The sequence below is a fragment of the Chanos chanos genome, chromosome 6, assembly GCF_902362185.1.
Source record: "Chanos chanos chromosome 6, fChaCha1.1, whole genome shotgun sequence".
Taxonomy (NCBI): Eukaryota; Metazoa; Chordata; class Actinopteri; order Gonorynchiformes; family Chanidae; genus Chanos; species Chanos chanos.
In genome coordinates this window covers 31,029,256-31,051,773 of record NC_044500.1, presented here as the reverse complement: position 1 = coordinate 31,051,773, position 22,518 = coordinate 31,029,256, and the positions used below count along the sequence as shown (strand labels likewise).

General features: G+C 40.9%; 1 protein-coding gene across 1 annotated transcript in view; it reads right to left on the bottom strand.

Moving 5' to 3' along the window:
• The window catches only part of asic1b (acid-sensing (proton-gated) ion channel 1b), a 124,144-nt gene that overhangs the window by 88,974 nt on the left and 12,652 nt on the right, over window positions 1-22,518 (bottom strand). Inside the window, exon 2 of the mRNA XM_030777165.1 lies at window positions 21,677-21,872. Coding sequence (XP_030633025.1) covers window positions 21,677-21,872 — 196 coding nt within the window. The remainder of the gene's footprint in view (window positions 1-21,676; window positions 21,873-22,518) is intronic.

Sequence of the window (22,518 nt, the reverse complement as noted above, 5' to 3'; positions counted from 1 at the left end):
AATTCAGATTATGAATGGTGGCGATTGTGGTGGTTATATTAGCTGAATACGGTCATTAACAGCATTATGGTTTACATCTGAATTATGTGGCGCAGCAAATTTGACAAAAAGTAAAGAAAAGACAATTCCACTAAAATTAAATCTTGACCTAGTTTTCCATTAAGAAGCATGAATATAAATGAGGATTATTAGCATCGAGGTGAAGGTTTGCAATGGCAAGCTGCAGATGAACACACCGACATGCAAAACAAGGATCTACAAATACACACACACACACACACAGAGTAATTTTCAGTAATGATTCATTCAGATTGATAGGCAGAGCCAAAACTGGGTATTGGAGAGGCTGCTGTACAATCTCATCCAAAGCTCACTGACTACAGAATCATGCCAGAGCAACTACCAGGCTCAGCTTTGACAGAGACAGCCACAGAGCTCCTCTACGCTGCAGCTATTCCAGCATCTCCACCTTCCAGCTCTAACCCCCACCCCCAAGGCTGACAGATAACCTAACTGCTCAAGGAGCACAGGCACACTCATCAGCCCTCCAGCCGAGGATGAAAGAGGGATGTTTTATGAACTGCTATATTAACCACAGCAGTACTTCAACATTGGCATTCACAATTAACCAGAAATCTGCTGTAATATGTATTCATAAGAGAGATTAGTTGAGGCCAGAAAATGAGGACTTTGCTTAGACAAAACAGACAAAACAAACCTTGAGGCACACAGAGGGACTCTCCTGTTAAGCCTGATGTAGTACATTACTGTAAGTACAGAATGAGACATTGGGTAATCAGGCAAAGGATACTGCAGAGACTAACTCATGTTTCTAAATTTAACAGTAAGAGAGGAAGCTGATACAAAAGCAGTTTGCCTTATGTTTACCGGACGTGGCTCAGATGAGCTGTTTGAGAGCTACTACATGAGACATAATAGATAAACATACTATCTTAAGTGCAGAAACCCAAACCTGAAAAACCAAAAGCTATGTACCACATCTCACTGCTCTCTTATGTCAATAATCAAATCTGTCACCCCCCCCCCCACACACACACCAGGTCTGGACAGCACACAGAGTGTGCACTATTGACCTGAATGCGGATGTAGAGTGTGCTGATCGTTAAACGCAATGTTCATTTCAGACACTCTTGTTTTGCCAGCACGAGACGGGGTGTTTAATTGCTTATTATTGTGCATCTGAGTAGTAAAAGGGGGGGGGGAGATCATGTGCCCTGGGAGTGCTTTAGGGAAGTGCTATCGACTGGGGCGTCGGGCGTGTGAGGCTGCTTGGATCAGTCTTCAACCGCTCAATATCCCCGGCAGACAGCCATGTATTAATGATACCCCCGTGAACTGGACATTAACCACCAGTACATCTGTATGGGAGCAAAGGCAAAAATCAAACGTCACACCCATGCGTTCTGTCCTGGCTCTACGCTAAAAAGGAAGGAGCCCCCCTCACCAAAGACACACACCGTAACAGATTCTAACAACGGTATGAAAGGAAAGGTTTTTTTTTTTTTTTTTCTGATGGCTGGCTTAGGGTAAAGGAGAAATAAATTTGATGTGGGTGTACCGACAAGCAGAGACTGCAGTAATGTTCCATCATTGGTAATTTGACATTTACTGCTTTTATACGTGCTTTTTTTTTTTTGCAAACGCATATTAAAATGAGGGATACGCATGAACACTTCAATCCCTCCTCTGTCTTTGGGCTGACTTTTGACTCACACAAACTTCTCACTGACAGTGTGTGACAGTGTCATGTCAGTGAGCGTGACTTGCACTGATGGAAAGGTATAGGGAGAGAACCATCAGTGGAGAGGGGGAAAGGGGAGAAGATAAGCAGTCTGTAGGGCAACAACACTGGCCCGCCATTCCAAGAAAATGCTAATCCATACCTCTCTCATCAGTTTTGCCTATTTTCCCCACAAGTAGTGCAACTCATTGAGTGTTTCAGTACACTGTAAAAAAAAAAATCCTTTAGTTGTCATAGTCATTTACTGGCAGAAAAGCTGTCAGTAAAGTTCTGTGAAATTTACCGTAAATAGCTGTATAATACATAAACAGTAAATTACACTAACTTTTACTGTAAATGAATTACAACACGTTATTGTATATTTATAGTCCCGTATGAAAGTTAGATGTCTTTTACTGCAAATAAAGCAAAAGCATATGTTACAGTATTCTGCTGTACTTTTAGTAGTTTTTACTAGTTGATATAATACTATAAATATACAGTGCACAGGCACTGTACGTTTCCCAGATCTGACCACTTCTGATCTACCAACCAATCAGTAGGAGCCGCAACAGGGAGAAGGGCCGCTGCCAGCTTCCCGCTACCAACTGTCTTCATGTGGAAGCACAGCTATCAGGAAATGAACCCAGCTCTCTGTGGTGCTCTACGGGCTACCTTACCATCTCCTCCCCTGTGCTGCCCCAGTACCATACAGGCCCCTGTCGTTTTTATGCACAAATTTTTTCAAAACAATTGTGCCCGTCAAAAACTTTTTTTAATTATTTTTCTTGACGTCCCTGAATACAATACGTGCTCCAGTATTTTGCTGTAAACAAACCAGTCACTACACAGTCTACCGCAATGCATTGTATTCCACAGTAAAATGATGTGAAATAATAAAACACAATTTGCTGTGGACTTACAGCTATATGTTACAGTATATGCACTGTGTCTGTCCATGACTACTTCTACTTTTGGTTTTAAAAAAATGCCAAGCAAGGCCAAAAGACGTAGTCTTTCCTCTGGGGAAGAGTAAATTAGGATGAATCTGTACTGGAGGTGTCTTCTTAGTTCTGTTTGATCCACACCTCACTTTTTAGCTACCTGTCAGGAAGTTTTAGTGAGCAGTTCCCTCCACACCGCCAATCAAACCTTTTATAGAATGTTTCTTTCTGTGAGTGAAAGTTATGCTTGTATGCATGCCATCTCTCTCTTTCTCTTTCCCTAAAAGACATTCATAACCTCCAATCTGCTGAAAAACACACTGAATCTCATAACACTGCCTTTAGCTCTCTCTACTCTGGACTGAAGCCTTGACATTGGCCATTGGCCATGATCTGTATCCATACACACACACACAGACACACACACACACACACAAAACCCCTCATATTAAAAGCAGCTGAAAGTTTTTGAGAACACACATCGCCAAAGTGAAAATTAACATTTGATCTAATGCTGTACAAAGCGAAGGTCCTGTCAGCGACGGAGGAATGCAAATTGATTTCTGCTTTTCAACTGCTGTTTACATGGCCTACATTATTCACCTGTAAATGGCTCAGACCACTTACTGTACCTGTGAATGGGGCTGTATGCGGAAATTAGTCAGGCTTTGGCAGGTACCACAGGAGATTTCAATGAAGTCAGCCTCAGTTGTGGAAGTAATGGACCCGAAGCTTGTACATGTTTTAAAAGACCTCCTTACAGTCATGTTCTTTGCTGAAAAGATGTATTCTGATAAAAAAAAAAAAAAAAAAAAACGCCAAAATTATTTTCTTACTAGAAAAGAATTTTAAAAGCATGTAATGTGGGAGTTTAAAAAAAAATTCCCACTGTGGTAAAAGGAGGACAGAAGTTTATGCAGATTCTGAATCAGACCCCTGGAAGCACCCATCAGGAACAGTGGGTTTCAGTCTGCTTCAGTACTCTGTTGTTGCTGTACTCAGGTCTGCTGCGCCCGTCCACATAGCGACCAGTTCCTCTTCAAGCAGAAAATGATTGTTGGTCTTACCCCCCCTCCCCCCTCCTTACCCCTCCCCCCCCCTTGCTTCCACCCCCCACCTCAGGCTGGTGCTCACAGTTGTGTTTGCATTTCTGCCGGCAGATGAACATGTGAAGTGGACTGCAGGCGGCCGTCTCACAGCAAAGCGATCCTGCGTGGAACAGCCACTTCAGCCACGGCCAAAGACATTACTCTACATTTGACAGCAAAGTGTGTGGGTGTGTGAGAGCCGCTGTGTTTGCTCTCATTTGGAATGAGAGAAAAGAAAAGAAAAAAAAAATAGAGAAAAGAGTATTTTTGTTTCCTCATTTCCATATCACCTCCAGCTTTTCAGGGATTTGGAGGTAAGTTTGGATCCCTGACTGCTGGATGTGTCTGAAAAAGTGAACGACATGGCTCTCCTAGAATGTTTTTTTAGACGGTTTGTTTTTCTCTGAGTGTCAGTTTTTTTTAGAGCTCTGTCAATCTAAGTGAGCCTTCTTCCTTTCAGAAAATGTGGTAAAAATGTTTGTGTTGTGTAAAAATCTGTATTCCTTTTGCTCTTAGTTTGTATACCCAAATTCCCAAGTTTTTGACATGGTTGTCAAAAAAAGGTCAACTTCCTCGCTGGTAAACTACCACTAGTTGGTACAATCCAACATTCCGGATAAAATCAGAAGACGTCAGAGAGCATGCTCCCTTTTGAGCAAATAATGATTTCACTTTCTGTCTCCACAAACAACTCACTGATTAAACACACACACACACACACACACACACACATACACACACACACACACACACACACACACACAGATTACTACAGGTTCATACAAAAAACCCCAGATATTTTCCAGTGCCATCTCTATTTTTTTAAAGGCTTGTTCTTACTAAAGGCTGAACTTCTATGATTTCCATAAAATAAATAAATAAATCCCTTGATAGTCCATCAATGAATTCCCAGAATTGAATTTCTCTCTTTCAGAGGTGAAACCCTAACAAATACCAATAAAACGACCCATTTCTATGCAAAATGAATCTATCAACTGTTGAACCCATTTAGACATTTAGTGCATACATTTGCATATGGCATTCAGATCAATCTCACTGATTTTAAGCTGCAGCCATCCTTGGTTGCATGACTAATGTTCCCAATTAGACTGATGGCACCATCAGATGATAAATGCAACTCTGGGCTTTACATGCTTAAAGATGGCATTAACTGAATTATAAACAGGCCTGTTATATATTATGTATTGTATGTGTGTTGAGCACTGCATGGCCGTTCAACACAGAACAAAACATGAGTGGCAGCCAATATTGTCAACACTAATTAAACTCCTTAACAAAGATGTCTCTGCAGGTGCAATGCCCTCAACATTGCACATGGCAACGTTATTGATTTAACTCACGGACATTATGCATACGATTAAAACGAGCTATACTTATAGAGCAGGTCAGTGACAAACTCTAACAGGAATAATTCAGGGGCAATGGAAGCCATTGGAAGAGACAGACAAGGGCACATTGATGACAAATCTGTCTTCGCAAGCAATGCTCTCTCTCAGTAATGAAAGCATTGAGGGGTACACGTTCTGCGCCGTTCACACCCTCTGCCTCGCTTACTGCCTCATTACTCAATGTTCATTAAAGAACTCTTTAACAGAATAAAAATGAGGCAGCATGCTCTCCTCATTTTCTCTGTCACATAATTAGCCTGGGTGGGTTTTTTTCTTTTCTTTTTTTTTTTTGGTGAAATATTTAGGTTTAGAACTGTTCTGTGCTGTGGCGGACTCTTTCAAACTTTATGAATTTCAAACTGAGCTCAGATTAATTTCATGACAGTTAGTGCTTAAAGAGAAATTACTGAGAAATTAGAGTTGACAGCGTTTAAATGACCAGTCACTGACTGTGATATGGTGACCAGTAATATACTGAGGAACTTGAAGGGGTCGCTGGATGCTGAATGCCTTTTTTCAGAGCGTTCAATGTTGAATACTTAAGGAAGCTTAGAATACAAAAAGTTACATGTTACAAAGTTACAAAATTACCAAAATTACAAAAAGTTACCATGGATACTAAGAACAACGTCAGGATCACCGACAGCATCACCTTTGTTTTGAGTATCCATCTTACTTTATTCCACAGTAATTTCAGAAAAAAATCTGAATGACATTCTACATCATTGAAAGCTGGCTCAACTGACAATACCGGCCAAAGGTAGAGGAGTGCAGTTGATAACATACTGCAGAGGAAACTGACGCCTTCTCTCGGGAATGAGAGCGTACTGTTTATGACTAACCTGCTCACTGAGCAGGAGAGAAACTACTTTAGTTGGCTGCCTCACATTTTCAAACAGCCTGTGTCACCGACAGCTACGGCTAGCCAACTCGACCGAGATTAGTCCCAACCAAACGTGTCCCTCTCCAGTCATCTATACTGATGTGTCAGGGTAAATAAATGATTTAGTACACGGAAAGAGGCTCTGTGATTCAGGAGTATGCACTGAATGGGAATATAAGCTTGAAAGACCTGAAATATAAGCATGTCCTTAGGACCCTGTATGGGGATCCTTTGGAATCCCTCTGGTCCTCCCATTCCACTTCAAAGCCCTCAGTATCAGGCACTGGTAAAGATGTGAGGAAGGCAAATTCTGGCTACAGCTGGGAGACGAGCACACACACGCGGGCACAAACGTGGACGCACACACACCTGTCTTTTAGCATGTTCTGTATTACTGCATCCACTCTGGATCAACCTTACAAATGTGTCCCCAAGGAGGAATTTACTGCAGGTTGTACTTTTCCAGCTCCTTTCCTTCCTGTTGTTTTCAAAAAATACAACAGGGTAATACGGTAAGTTTTTTTTTTGTCCTTCCATTTCTCAGAAATGACACGCTGATATTAGGCTCTAAGGACTACACACAATAGCTGACTGTTGAGTTCAAACACAGAATAAAAAAGTGCTGGTCTTTTTTTTTTTTCTTTTTGAATGGTATTTAGTTTACCATTTCAAGATAAACTGACCTATGACTCAGCCAAAATGGCCTTTTCTGGGGTGTCACTCACTTACTCCTGGGTGCAGGTTTGATTATATAGAACAGATTAAAAACTACAGCAGAAAATGGAAAATTATTAACATTTAACCCAATGTTAAAAGCCTATGCATCCCAGTAGGAATATACAATAAGCTAGGTTGTCATGGTTTCAGGTTTTATCACATCTTTATTACTACACAGCAATGATATTAATGCACCTCATTCACCATTCTTGACGAAGGACCTAAGGAAACAGTCTATGTAAGACTCATAACGTGTTCTTAAACAGCAGAATTGATCGCATTTTTGTTCCTATGACGATGAATCCCATTGTCATTGTAAACTGAAAGTGCCTGACAATTCTTCCTAACTAGCGTGGGTAAACGCCCCGCCAATCCCCATAAAAGGGCATGAGCCGTGTGCACACACAGAAATCTATGGAAGCCCGTTTGGCCACATTAAATTAAAAGTTTGCTTAATTGTGACTTTATTTCGCAGAATTCAGACTTTATCTCTCACAATTCTGACTTTATTCCTCGGAATTCTGACTTTTTTTCCCCTCGCAATTCCAACCTCTGTTTGTTCTGACTTTGTTTCTCATAATTCTGAGTTCGTTTCTAACAACCAACAAGTAGCTTGAGCCATAACTTCTGCTCCCGCTTTAATACTCTCACTCACTCACTCACTATCTAAGGTAAGTAACTAGGGTCGCGGGGGTTGCTGGAGCCTATCCCAGCGGTCACAGGGCGAAAGGCGGGGAAACACCCTGGACAGGTCGCCAGTCCATCGCAGGGCAGACACACAGACAATCACACTCACAATCATACCTAGGGACAATTTAGTGTCTCCAATTCACCTAACCTGCACGTCTTTGGACTGTGGGAGGAAACCGGAGCTCCCGGAGGAAACCCACGCAGACACGGGGAGAACATGCAAACTCCACACAGAAAGGACTCTGGCCGCCCGGCCGGGAATCGAACCCGAGACCTTCTTGCTGTGAGGCGACAGCGCTATCCACTGCGCCACCGTGCCGCCCCCCCCGCTTTAATAGTTAAGTGCAATGTGCATACAATAGCAGACAGGAGCAAAGTCTGCAATGGCTGTCCAGATATTTTAATATTCATCCATATGTAAAAGGAAAACTGACTGATTCTCACACACCTGCTTTACAACCTGTCTGGTGTCAGATGGGATAACCCATAAGTGGTGTATGTAAAACTAGTGCTCACTTATCATCATATCCATCAACTGTATTCTCATATTGCTCTTTTTGTTCATTGTACAAATGTACGAATAAATATGCACTACATTCTGGAGTGTTACATGAAGTGTTAGTGTAATGTTTATTTATTTTAAAAGACCAGAACTGAAGTATTGTAGAACTGAAGTAAACACAATAAACAATTATTTTGCACAAACATGTCAGCACTCAAATGTGCGTAAGTGTGCTCTTGAGTGTGTGTAGATTCTGTTCTTACCTAAGAACAAATATCAAATAAAAAAACATTGGTGAATGTCAGAAACTGCATAAGTGGGTTTTAAGAACAAATTTCTTCCTAAGAGCAGTTGGTGAATGAGGCCCAATGTTTCTTCTAAGACATAACATAAGGCCTACATGTCATAAATCATAAAATAATTATTCTTCGGTTTTATTTTAGTTTTTACAAAATATTTATAACAGTTAGCTCACTGTCTAGTCTAAAATGAAATGTTTGAGATATGTCTAAAAGAAGTCAGCAAAACACATCACCAGTCTAATAAGGAATATTTCTCCCTGTTGCACCAGTGTGCCTTCTGACGTGAAACATTTACGTATTTCATTTTGCTCTGTTACGGTTTCTGTGACAGATAGCCATCTTCACTTATGGTTTACGAATTCATTGTGCACCAGACAACTGCCCATAGGAAATAATAAAGAGAAAAAATCTGCACAGTCCAGCTACTGTCGCTTCAGCAGACTACACTGAACAATGCTCTGTTTGCCTCAGATAAACAATACAAATATTGTTATTGGACCTGTCATCTTCTTCATGAGAGAATACACATAAAAGGAGAGATGGAATTAAAGCAAAAGTCACAGTATATATCACAGAGGTGCATTTTGCCGTCACCCTCATCTCATGATTTGTTACTCGAGCGTGGCACATCCATTGCTCCTGTCAAGCAAGCTTTAGCACAGTATTTCCCATCTTAGAAAAAAAAAACACACACACTACCTCAAAGCTGCAACAGCAACAACTCCAACATGAAATATAGTTCCAGTCTTTGTCTATAGAAGAGTCTTAGTGCTAGGCAGAGCTCCATGTACACCCACACATATAGTAGACACAAACACAGTGTATGCGGTACAAAAACACACACACGCGTGCATGCGCGCACACACACGCACACACGCACACACACACACACACACCGGCATTCTCTACCATCAGTTGACAGCAGTGTACACTGGGGATAAGAAAACAATATTCATGTTATTAGCAACACTGAAATAGTAACCTGACATTGATCAAAGTGGAAGGTTGTTTACTTTGCAGGCTAAACAGCCTCTAAGCACAGACACTGCGCGAGATTTACTCCTGAGCAAGCTGCGGGTCAGCGTTTTTCACTAGTATAGGAATATTACACTTTAATTTCTGCTGCCAAGCACAACCCTGGCTAGCAACTATGCCACATTAAATAAACAGAGGGGGTGGGGGCTCCATTGAAATCCAGCTCGATGTGAATAGTCCCTCTCCAACTTTGTCAGCCCCCTCACTGCACTGCGAGGTGAGAACAGTGCACTCAGCAGTCCTTCAGTGATTTCTGGTGCTCTTAAATATTTGCCTCACTCTCTGAGCTCACAAATAATCTGTCACAGGGGAAAACGGAGATAAGAAGTGGGGGCAGGAAAACTTGACATGAAAAGATAATGAGCGACAGTCAAGTTGAACGGATAGAGAGAAAGAATGAGAGAGAGAGAAAGAGAGAGAGGGAGCAAGAGAAGAAGAGAGAGAGATAGAGAGAGAGAGACAGAGGAACGGAGAGAGAGGAGAGTGAGAGAGAGTTGAAAGTGTAGGGTTGATGGAAAACTGTGCAGGGTTGAAGGAAAACTTTAAATCAATATCATATCTTAATTTAATCATGCAGTTAAGTTTGCATGCCTTCAAGCGGTGCTGGAATAGGAGACCACTGTTAAGAGTCACAGATTTGGTTGGATCTTTGAAATGCATCAAGCAAGAAATCTGAATGATCCAGACAGCAGAGAGCAAGCATAAATAAACAGCCTGATAAAATGAATTCTGACTGTAATGCACAAACTTAAAATACATGCATTTACCAGGTTTAAGTAGCAAATTACACTTCAAAAGATTGGGTATGTAAATTATTATTGAAACATAAATGTATGCACCACACATGATGCTGGGATTAAACATTATCACAACTAGGCTTAATGTATTCTGAAAACACTCATAGAGGCACTGGGGAAAAAAAATCAGCATGCAGCAGTTATGCACTGATTACATATGCACTGTGAATATTTTAAGTCTTGTAGTACGCTCTCAGTATGAATGGGATTACCTTCTACAGCTAACTGATGATGTGTGAATGGACTGTACTGCCCTTTTGCAAAAGCACCATTTCCTATGGAGCAACAAAGCAGATATTTCAGTCCCACAGTTTAAAATCCAACTTCATTTTTTATTAGGGGCCAGTCATGGGAGGGTGTATCCTTCTGGTGACACTTTCTTAAAATGTGAAACTGATGTGAGGTGAAGATATTAGCACCTCGACTATCTCTTATTGTTCTCAGTGGGAGAGATGAAGCGGCTTCCTCGACACAGCTTGTCTAAACAGTGACGGACAGGAGGTCTGTGGAAGGCGGTGTCTAAACAGTGACAGACAGGAGGTCTGTGGAAGGCGGTGTTTAAACAGTGACAGACAGGAGGTCTGTGGAAGGCGGTGTCTAAACAGTGACGGACAGGAGGTCTGTGGAAGGTTTCTGTTCTGTGAATGGATAAGTGTCCTATTCTCTGCCTCGTCTCTTGTTTTATTTCTTCAAAAGGCATCTTCATGAGTTTAACATTTGCTTCCAGCTTTGTGTTCAAGGACCTAATTAGCTCTGCTTAGCCCCCACATCTCATCTCATCTCTCTCTCTCTCTCTCTCTCTCTCTCTCTCTCTCTCTCTCTCTTTCTCTGTCTCTGTCTCTCTCTCTCTCTGCATCTGGAGACAGAAGGCTGAGTTGAGCTTTTATCATCTTGCTCCGTTATTATCAGTGCTGATATTTCCATCGCAGGCACGCATGGCATCTCCCCCCTCGTGCCATATATCATCACAGCCCCCCGTGTCATTGCGTAGCCACACTGTGCAACACCATGGCAACCAAGGTGCTATGGCAACCACATCGGTTCCTAATTAGAAGCCCAGTGTCTGTTCTGAGAGAAGGCTTGAGTGGGACACAGGATTGACAAATACAGACTCTAAAATAAGGAAGCACTGAAAGACACAGGCTATTTCAGAGAAAATTGTTGTAGGGTGGCAAAGTGTTACATATGAGAGCATGCGACTGTGGGCTCACATCTGAAGCAGGTAAATTGGCTTGGGGGTTGAATGCAGGATGAGGAAATTTCGTAACAAGAAGTATTTAAGGAAAAGACTTGTTTCTTCTTTCTGTTTTTCCCTTATAAGTACAGAACTCTGCTAAGTACTGTTCACATTTTTTTTTCTCAGGCAGAGGAAGTGCATATATAAAAAACACCTTGGCAAAAAACAAGCCACAGTATTACTGCCATCAACAAAAATGAAGTTATTTTTAGAGGTGTTTTCAGATTGTATCTCTTACAGATTAGACTGTGCTGCTCTGCCATACTAAAGGTTTCCACAGCACATTGTTTCTTTCAGGAGATGCATGCAAAATGACTTTTAAGAGATATGTTGGTTGCCAGAAAATAATACCAGATTTCATATTTTTAAAATAACACGTCTATTCAGTGAGAAAATCCTCATAATGTAACCCAGCTGAAATTCTAAGGGAACATTCTAACGGGGTAGCAATTGTTTGTGGTGTCAGTTCACTTGAAAGGAGTCCACGCCAGGCCAGCAAGAGGTGAACAAACACAAACAGCATGATAAATTAACTGAACTTCCTCAGAATACGGCAGCCAGGATAGTATTCTTACCACTACAGTCATAGGGCTAGGTCTGGTTCTTATTCACTGCATAGTAGAAACAGAGCAGATCTCATAGGCCAGTAATATATAGCCTATGCAAACTAATGTACAGCTGCAGTTTCATTAGGTATTCTAGCTAGTCAAGCAAGTTAGGGTGAGGGTAATCAGAGCCACCAATTTAATTATGTTTCATGTAAGGTTAACAAATAACAGGGGTGAAAAAAAAGAAAAGTAAAAGAAAAAAAACTGCAGCAGATTCCAAGACAAGAAAAAAAAAAAGGAATTTACTGCAGGTCGCTATCACTCCAAGACCAAGTGGAATGTTAGTGCTAAACAGACATATTTCGCTTGGCTGCTAGAGTGAGGCTGGGCAAGCTTATCTAAGATGTGGTCTAAAGGAGATGTATCTGACTTCGGACAGAAGTGGGAATCTTCAAACTGATGGCGATATTGTGTTTAAGACAGTAGCACTGGGGAGGATGTTTCCCCTGAAGCAAGTTTACTGGATAGTGATGCCTGCAGATAACAGCATTAAACGATACAAAGGCAAGAGACCTATGCTGCAGTTTGAAAGGACATCTGAATCAGTGTCTAGCTTCAAATATAATATGATATGATGGGACCGCCTTTAGTGTAAAGTGTTCAGCCTACAGTGGGTACTTTAGCTTTCATCTTCTACTGACTCAGCGTACAGTAAGTATTTTGGATACCTTACTATTGGTCACAGGAAAAAAAAAAAGAAAAAAAGAAAATATGCAAACCCTCCTCTGCTGGCTTTCAAACGCACGTTTTCTTCTAGAGAATACTGTAACCTAAATAACATCAGAAGGAAAGGAGAGGAGAGGAAAGGAAAGGACAAAATGAGTGAGAAGGAAAAAATTAATTCGAAGTTTGTACTGGGTGCAGCAATGAGACTTTAAGAATGAGGTATTTCCATCACTGGGCATGAAATTAATCCTTGGAGAACACCATTATTGTTAAATTATCTACTTTTATCATGCATATTTCATGAGGTAGGAGAATATACTTATCTGCCAAATAAAAGCGGGTGGATTTCTTAAAAAATACAAAAAGGGTCTGAAGTCTGATCCGGATGTGAAGACGATTAATAAAAGGTTAGAGAGGCTGTCACATGAGACAAGTGAGGCTTAGAAGGGACTAAGAACATAAGCACTGCTAATGGCTTAGAGCAATTAGACATTCACGATGCATCATCTATGACAATCATGAGTATTAAAATATATTGACATGTGAGTCGTTGATCCAGTGGCTTTTCTGGCAAAGAGGATCCTGATCACATGCAAAGACAGTCATAGTTACACTGGAGGGGGCCAGTCCCGCTCCCCAATCCTCACACCGCACCCCTGCTTCTGTCCCGAAGGCGAGCAGTGAATCCCTGGCCAATATCAACGACTTATTTCCTCTCTCTCTCTCTCTCTCTCTCTATATCTGTCTCTGCAAAGACCCAGCGAGTCAGCCAGCTCCTCTGATCTCAGTCAAAGCGTTCATAATTGATTCTTTCAGGGATAAGCCCCTCAATCATTTCAAATTCCCACTATCCAATTCCTTATTTAAAAAAATTATTTTTATATATATATATATACTTGTGTGTGTGTGTGTGTGTGTGTGTGTGTGTGTGTGTGTGTGTGTGTGTGTGTGTGTGTGTTTGTGTGTGTGTTGTTTCTAAGGGCAAGAGCTGTTGGTGACACCACTACATGGATTAAACGGATTCTTTAGATCTCACTCTTGCAGAAGTTTGCCACCCCCGAGTGGCCTGCAACCTTTCTAGTCAAACTTCACCACCCCCATTTTCACGTTCTCGCACTCATTCATTCTCAGCATAATTAAATATTGTAGGCAGCAGCGGCAATGACTGCACAGCATACAAGAGTCGTGTGAGGGAGGGCCCTTGGCAGAGCTGGAAAGGAAAGTGTAGGCCTACTTTACCCATTCTCCATTGGGCAAACCATACTAGAAAAAAAGAAAGAAAAAAAAACCTTAGAGCTGTAAAATTGTTGCAGAGATCTGAGGCTCTTAGACAGAGGGATGCGACGAGGCCTTTAACAGGTGACAGCTGGTGATGCTGGTGCGAAGGCTGTGAGGCATTGCCAGCAGATGTAGGCTGTAATGTGTTTGTTGTATTGCCAGCAAATGAGCTTAGACGCACCAACCTATGAGAAACACAAAATTCCCACAGGTTGGCACGCTGGAATAAGAGCTGAGAGAAAGAAAAAAAAAAGAAACAGCAGTGTGTACAGGTACACACAGTGTGAGAAATAATGAGAAATGGTTTATATGTGTTGTGTGGGACAATAATCGTGCAGCCAACATACCAGTGACGGGTACAGTTAAAACCTGTCAAGACTGCAAAGTGATTCGGTAGAAAATTTCCATGGCTGACTTTGTTTCATAACACAAGAATAGCTTCTGCTGTAGCCATGGGATGATTCAAGAGAAAAGAAACAACCCAGACATTATTTCATACAAACTATATAATTCATTTTAATGTTGTGGTGTAATGAAGAAATGGGCATTGTGAGTGGATAGCTCCAGGCTAAGAATGCTTTTAACAGCAGGTTTAAGATCAGATTTCACATTCTGATCTCTATCTTGACCAGTGTTACAGAAAATGGCAAAACTGATGGTTTGGAGGATAGTTTAGCGTTCGCTTCCTGCCAACATTAAGCCACTATCTGTGATGCATAGTTGCCCTCGACCTTAGAGCAAACTTATTCAAGTCAACCAGAGCTCTGTCTTATCTTCTGTCTGTAAGCCGCCCTAACTGTAAACAACAATAGAAAAATCAACGAGTGTGTCATCAGAGTAGCCTTAAATAAATAGCTTTCAACACAGCCATAATGAGGCACACACTGTGAGCAGTAAATAGCAATTAGAGATATTTTTTTTGGGGGGGGGGGGGGTGTTGACATTTGACCATGGCTCAACCTTTAAATACAAGCCATTGGAGCAAACTGCTGAGCTACATAGAAGTTAAATGTCACGTTGATCAAATAGAGGTGCTTTGTCATATCTGTCTATGATATAATCATGGGCTTATAGTGAACAAAAAAAAAAAAGGCTCTGCACATGGGCAAGATTTAAGTGGCTTTCTATGACTTTTCTCTGACTCATCTTCCAGGAACCTGGGCCCCCTATCACTCCTGATCTTACCCTTGGGCTACGTCAGGAAGGTTGGTCAGATGTGGTTCTGACAGAGATACAGTTCCTCTGGAGCTGAGGGAAGGAGGACAGGATGGAGGCAAATGAAACCAGGAGAGGACTCATGTAAACTCATGCCCTTGTGGCCACTAACAACCTCCTCTTGCTCATTAGTTGACCTTTCTTATGCAGCAGACAAGACCTAACTGATCGCTGTCTTTGAGCACTACAGTAATAGAGAATTGATTGATCTAGCCCAAAGGGAGTGGTCAGAATTCTACATGCCAAGAGGACTGGCACACTCATCTGCAATGGGGTCTCTGATGGGACCCGAATAGCAATGACTCAACCATGGAAGGGGACAGATTTAGCACAATGGCAGAGGAGCAACAAATACAAATTCTAAGTTGTAGGGTTTCAACTCACAGAGGCCAGCCGATATTAATACCATATCTTTTGACTCACACAGTAGCTGACATTTTAAACCATACTTAACAAAAAATACGCTCCAGTTTGCTGTGTAATTAAGGCACAAAAAATTCACAGTGCGTTTTCTTGTAAACCTTAATCTTCTCATTTCATGTCATCAAGCCAAAGTAATTTTGATGTGGCAAAACCATTGTGAGACCTCAGCTCCATACTATGCTGTTTACACCAACTGTTTTAAAAAAAAAATTTGAACTGTCTCACAACCAGCTCACAATAATCTGACACCATGTCATTTTAAGCTGTTAATATCATCCGTGTCTGGAACAGCAAAAGCACCAGACAAACAGATCTAATGGTGGGTTGTTTTTTTTTTTGTTTTTTTTTTTGAGTGAGAGCTCAGTCATTGGCAGGTGTCTGGGAGGGTTGATTTTATTGATTCAGATCCCATTACCACTCTACCTTCTCGTGCTACACAGGGCAGCAGAAGCAAATGGATCAGATGGTTCGATGAGAATGATCATGGCAATTATGTTCAGGGCTGGGAGTGACTCCAGCAATGGTGGGAGATGAGTGGGTAATGATGACAGAAGTGATAAAAGCTGAATTACAGTACATGCTCGGCTCTGGACGTAAACCAGTTTTGAGTGGACTTGTCTCATGGGAGAGGATGAAAAGCGAGGATAAGAAGCAGATTTAATCAGAGAGGGGCTAAATCACACTAGTTGGTAATCTAGCGAGAATATTACACAGTCCTCACCAAATTGGTACCATAGCTTGACAACTGTTCAACAGCCTTCCTTTAGTATATAAAACAAAAACCATAATACAGGCTTTGAATTATAGCTTCCATTCATGTCTGGGATGCCTGCTTTACATATACTTCAACATTTCAATGGGGATTTCATTGTAAACTTCTTTGGTAATATAGCTAACATACAGTTTTATCCCAAAAGATCAGACAGAATTAAAACAGTCTTGTTTCTAGCCTGTCATAGTTGGTCTACGTTTAATAATAGATTAATAACATGAGAAATATAATGTCGGAACTAGTAAAGCCTGTTAACAGTGTCTAATTCAGCATGTCTAAATGAGCTTTTGTCACACACAATCAGAGGATCCTGATGCAGTGCTTTAGCAGCAAAGTACTTTCGATTTATGAGGAGTTTGCTTACGTTTGATCATTTCTGAAGTGAGGAGCAATAGACCAGATCAAACAAAAGACTAGATCAATAAAAGCTATTGCATTATGTATAAATGACAAATACTGGATGAAAAACTTGGCAATCATCTACTTTTTATGAGTCACAAATGTTTCATTGTCAAAAAGCAGTACATTACAAACTGAGTGCCATTTATTGAAACAGCCAATGAAAAACATATGCAGCTACCTCTGAGTAAAGGGTACAAGATGTACAAAAAGGCAGGTATGGCATTTATCTTGTTCCCTACAGCTGTAAATGTACTCAAACAAGTCTCCGATAACTGATGAGTTCCAGCCTTCAGGGGGGAATTATAGATTAATCACATTTAACCAGGTGCAGATAAATAAAAAGTGTTACATTTATGATAACACGAATAAATCAAACACATGATTCATATGCTTTTATGGTCTTCTGCTGAATATTTTATCTAAAATTACATATCATAAGTTAAAAAAAAAAAAAAAACATGCTGTCAGTTGAACATTGCACAAGCATTTGAAAAAAAAAAAAATTATAAAGTCTACTCATCATTTAACCCGTCCACAATCATTTAAGCCAGAAGCTGGTGAGGTCGTTTTCAATGATTAGTGCCTTAGGCAGACAGGTGTCAGTTAACTACAGAATGCAAAGGAACTGTTTCCTGATTAGCTCTGAGTTTACACCTCAAAATGACTTATATTCAGAACGGGCAAATGCACCTACACCTTTCTGATAAGTGTAGGTAGACTAATAATAATGTCTCCCTATGAAAGACAGTGATTGCCTTTTTAATTAAATGCAAGGTCATGAAACTCAATATTTGGCCTCCATGTCCTCATCATTATTTATTGTGTTTTTTTACGATCTCCCTAAGGCTGAACAGGTTGCCAGTCTCCTTATTAATATAAATTGGTGGTAATTTTTTTCCTCCTGTAATTTATCTGGGGATATAAGGGTAAAACTATGAGCCAAGTAGAAAGAAAAAAAAAGAGGGAGAGAGTTTGGGGGGGGGGGGAGAAAAAAAAAGGAGGTGGGGGTTGTGCTGACCCTGTGTTAACACGATGATTCCAGCTTGTGAAACAGGTACACCAGGTTCACGTCAGCACAAGAGATGCGATCAGCGTCTGACCTCATGGCTGAGTAGTCAGTGCTCTCATCCCTCTGTGTGACATGTACACTAACCCCCAAATACCAACCGTGCCAACACAGCAGCTTGTCCTGAGCATACAGATTAAAGGGCTCTGCGGTGAGAAGAAGAGAGGCCGTGGAGATGCACTGCTTGGAGATGGACTTCTTCTGGGGGAAGCTTGTTTCCAATTACAGACCAAGATAAAAAAAAAAAAATCTCTCTCTGATCCCCCAACAACGCAAGCCTTTTTCTAAGGCCGGTTAAGATCTCCCTAAACCATTTGAGGATGTACATGGGAAGTGCTAGTAATTAAAGCTCTGAACATTGCAAATTTCAGAGCAAAAATCAACCGTGTGTGTCTTATCCCGGCTTACCACGACCACAGATCTTTTTGTATGCTTTTAAGCACACAGTATCATTTGATGTGTTTCTGTGTCTCCAAGGTTGTGAATGATAAAATACTGATGGAGCAACAAACTCGGGCCAGCTGATAAAATCAAACTGGTCTTCTAGCTTTATACAGATAGAAGAACTTAATATGAAAATGTATCAGGATGAAACCGTGGCATGACCAAGCAGGTAATGCCTCTGTCTTCCACAATACTGCACCGTAAATACAGGCAGGTTCAAAACACTGTTTGTTGGATAACAAAACATAATCAGTTTTGCCTTTTAACTCTCCAAGGCTTTAAAGAGTCTCGTTCTCTCTCTCCAACTTCCACCCTCAGTAAGACTTAGAAATTCCCCTGACCATTAAATTTAGTTCGCCGAGCCGGTGTGGGAAGGAAAGTTAATTCTGCTTTCTCTGACTAGACAATCTACACCTCGAACTTTGGGAAGAGACGGAGATGCCAATAGAGAAGAAATCAAAGGTCTGCTGTGAGCAATGGTTTGATCTTTAGAGGCCACATATAAAGTATATAAAGTGCTGAGCCTGGTTAAACGTCTTGTCCGTCAGTGCAATCACATTAAGCATTCACGCTAGCTACATCAGTCAGAATGAAACATCTAAAGGCAAGAGAAGAAAAAAGAAGAGCGAAGGTAAAGGCTTTGAAATACATTCAAACTGGGAGATGATACCAAACACTAACTTGTTCAGCTCAATATCTGCCCACCTGTTCGTGAGTCTGCCCAGTGACAACAAACATGTCACTTGAAAGCACATTAAAAGCTGAATAAATAGATATCTTCCTTTTCCATGGCACAGTCACAGTTGTTTTTTTTTTTTTTTAATTTGTTTATTTTATAGGGGGGGGGGGGGGGGGGGGGGGTCTGTCACAAGAGGTTCATCGCTCTGCCATACACCTGCTGTCTTTACCACGAAAATTTTAAGCACACAGCTTGTTGGCAAACCAAACAAAGACGTTTATTAATATTTATTCATTTAAATCAACGAGATACAAACACACACTCTATGACCTATATAGATACATGCACCGTGCATTCATTAAATGCAAAAATCTATGAAAACCAAACAGTTTGTTATAAGACGCAACTCATAGTGGAGGTCACATACGAGTAAAGATGCACTTCAGTGAATATGGATGGTCTTGGATGGTAATGGTTTTGCATTTTATATCCCTCCTTCCTACTCATTCACACATCCATCCCCCATGAGTCTTCTCATCCATCAACCCATGTTCATCCACCCCCTCACCTTATCTCACTGATACACAAAAAAAAATAATGGCAAAAACTGGATTCTTCTATGCACCATTCATCAACTATAGGGGAACAGTTCACACAGTAACCCTACATTAGAAGCCAAAGTAGCACTTGCGTGTGCAGGTGGCTTCAGACAATAGGTGGATTTAACCTGACAAGAAGGTGCAATAAAGATTTTCTGTCCTTTAAACTCAGTGACAGAGATTGGCTTTCATTTTGACCCTACTGGCACAAAAAAGACAAAGATTAGGAGAGAGTTTCGATGCAGACAGTGTGATAACAAAAAGTGTTTGAGAGTGATGTTACATTTGACACCATTTCCACTGATTGTTTTGATAAGTGCTGATAAAAATCACATTCTGTTTTTGTTCCTGAGTGAATTTTTCTTCTATTTAATGACTTTGTTGATGCATTTGTAATTGTAATACTCCAGCTGAGATGAATATAATGATGGCTGTCATTTGTAATGAGTGGCATTATTTGCTCCAAGCATCAACGGGGGTTAAACTCCTCAGGTGTTTCGCCTGGAGTTATAAGTATGGAAAGAGGATGATGCAAAGATAGGAAAAAAAAGATGAGTGAGAGACAGAGAGAGAGAGATAGACAACAAGCACAAAAAAAATGAGCTAGAGAGCACTACCATGTGTGTATCACACACACAGTGTTAATCACACCTTTCGCTTTCCCACTGTACTGGGCAGTCATGCCCTCGGAGCCCTGGTGAATCATTGTGCAAGAGCGACTCTTTACACACCATTAGTGCTCTCTGCTGAGCTGTTCGGCAGAGTCCAGCTCACACCTCCATCAGCACAAACACCGAAACATCAGCATATTGCTGCAGGAACATGTGTGGTTTACACACGTTCATAAGCCAATGTGCCTTTAAACCACAGGGAATTACATCACAGCACAAGGACAATGAAGGACAGAAAGTAAAGCAAACAGACACTGCGGGACTGTAGGTTGGAATCAAGCAGCACATTAAACCGATTCTTCATTTCTCGAGTTTCTGTTTCTCGGATAAAATCAGAAATGATGGCCTCGGTGACCATAAAGAGCTACATTAAGATGAAGCAGTAGCACCAAAACAAAAAAAAAAGAAAAGTTACCCCCCGCCTCCCCCCACCAAGCAGTTGGCTTGTTTATCTCACATTATAATGCACAGCCAGCTCTGAGAGCCAGAGGAACAGCCAAAAATCAGCGTGGGTTGAAATGCACCATGTTTTTTTTGTTTCTCTTTCCCTTTGTCACTCTCAGAGGTGATAGGCATCCATGGTAATGGCATAAAAAACATTTGGTGAGAGCACTGTCGAGATACAGAAGATAAAAAGCCATGCAGATCAATAATTTCAAATTACAAAAGCACAAACGTCCATGGCACTCAAAAAAAAAAGCAAAATAATAAATAAATAGTACAGGTACATTCCCTATTCCCTTCACATCTTGTATGAAGCCTGTTGATTTTTTTTGTGTGTGTGTGTATCTGTTTAATCTTTTATAGCATTCATCTTCTGCCTGTTACTCAAAATACTGGCATCTTGCCAAGGAGTCTGATGCTTAAGGTAATTTGCACATGAAAAAAGCGCCAAGATAGTACAACAACGAGAAACTTCATTGACAAACCTCCCCAACAAAGTAATTTAACAGTATTTGTTCTCAGGCTCCTGAAATGCTCAAGGCAGCAAATTCAACAAATGGTATTCAGTTTCAACTCCCTATCAGAGACTACAGAACAGAGTGAAAATGAAACATTATCCACTTGTAGTCCAGCTGCCCCAGTCAAAGAGAGAAAAAGTACCAGTGTTGGAAAAAAAATCCAGTAAAGTCTTTACAAGATGTTGCACACAAAAGATTTCACAAAGACTTGAGGAGAATGCATGAACAAGAATTTTAGCTACAGTGAAGAGAAGCTAGAGTCCCAGTTTCATTTACAATTGAAAGAAACATGAGTCAGCTTGAGGTTGTTTTTCATTTTTCTTTTTTTTTTTCCCGCGGTAATAACTTCGCAGTAATTAAGCTAGTTATGTTCGTGAGCCAGTCCAAATGAAATGCTCTTTTACAGTATGCGTTGAATTAATGACTGCACGACTTCATTACCATAAGATTTTACCTGTGTGTTCATGTGGCTACACAGGAGGATAAATACTCTATTCACATATGTCGGATCATTCGGACATGACTCCGGACACCGATATGACTCACCACTTTGAAGTCTTCAGCACTGCACTCAACCCCTCGAAAGTTACAGGACAGCAGCATGTCCTTGATGTCGTGTCCCGTTCGGTCGTAGAACTCGCGCATGTTGAAGGGCCGAGGCTTGAAGTTGAGGAAGTCGGCCTTCACCTTCAGTATCTCCAAGACGCTCTCCTCCACCAGGTGTGTGTCCCGGATCTCATACCTTTGGGAAGAGATACACACATATATACTGGTTGAGTGATGTTTTTGATCTATGGGACTAGAAGTTGTAGGTGTCAGTGATATGCATTACAACTCTTTTCTCAAGTGTTTGACAGTTGAGGTTTGGGCCAGAAGGTAGTCTTTCATTTGTACCTATGGGCAACGTCTCCGTTTTCTTTTTAGCTTTGTTTATGTTTATGTTTTTTGGGGGGTTTTTTACTTGGGGCTGGAGTGAAACAAATAAGTGATTACAACATATGCTTCTTTTTTTTTGTCCTGCCAATCAATACAGTTTGACACAGGGAAAATGGTGCCGCTGCCTTGTAACTGAAGTTTTTTCCATCAGAAGCACAGGAAACCCAACTACACATCTATTTCAGTAACTAAACAAATTAACTAAACTTTAACTAAAGAGCAAATGATTTTTGTATGAGTAAAATGATAAAACTGATTTTTGTGGCTTCTTATGTAAATCCTGTTATTTAAATGGCATTAATAATGTAGCCATTCAATGGTCACTTGTAAATTCTATATACAATGGTTCAACCTATGTGTTGATCTGAAGTCGAAATGATTGGGGTGCCTGAACAGAGAAATCAGTCAGGAATAAATGAAGAGCAGTTCAGCATCATGCTTTCCCCCTGAGA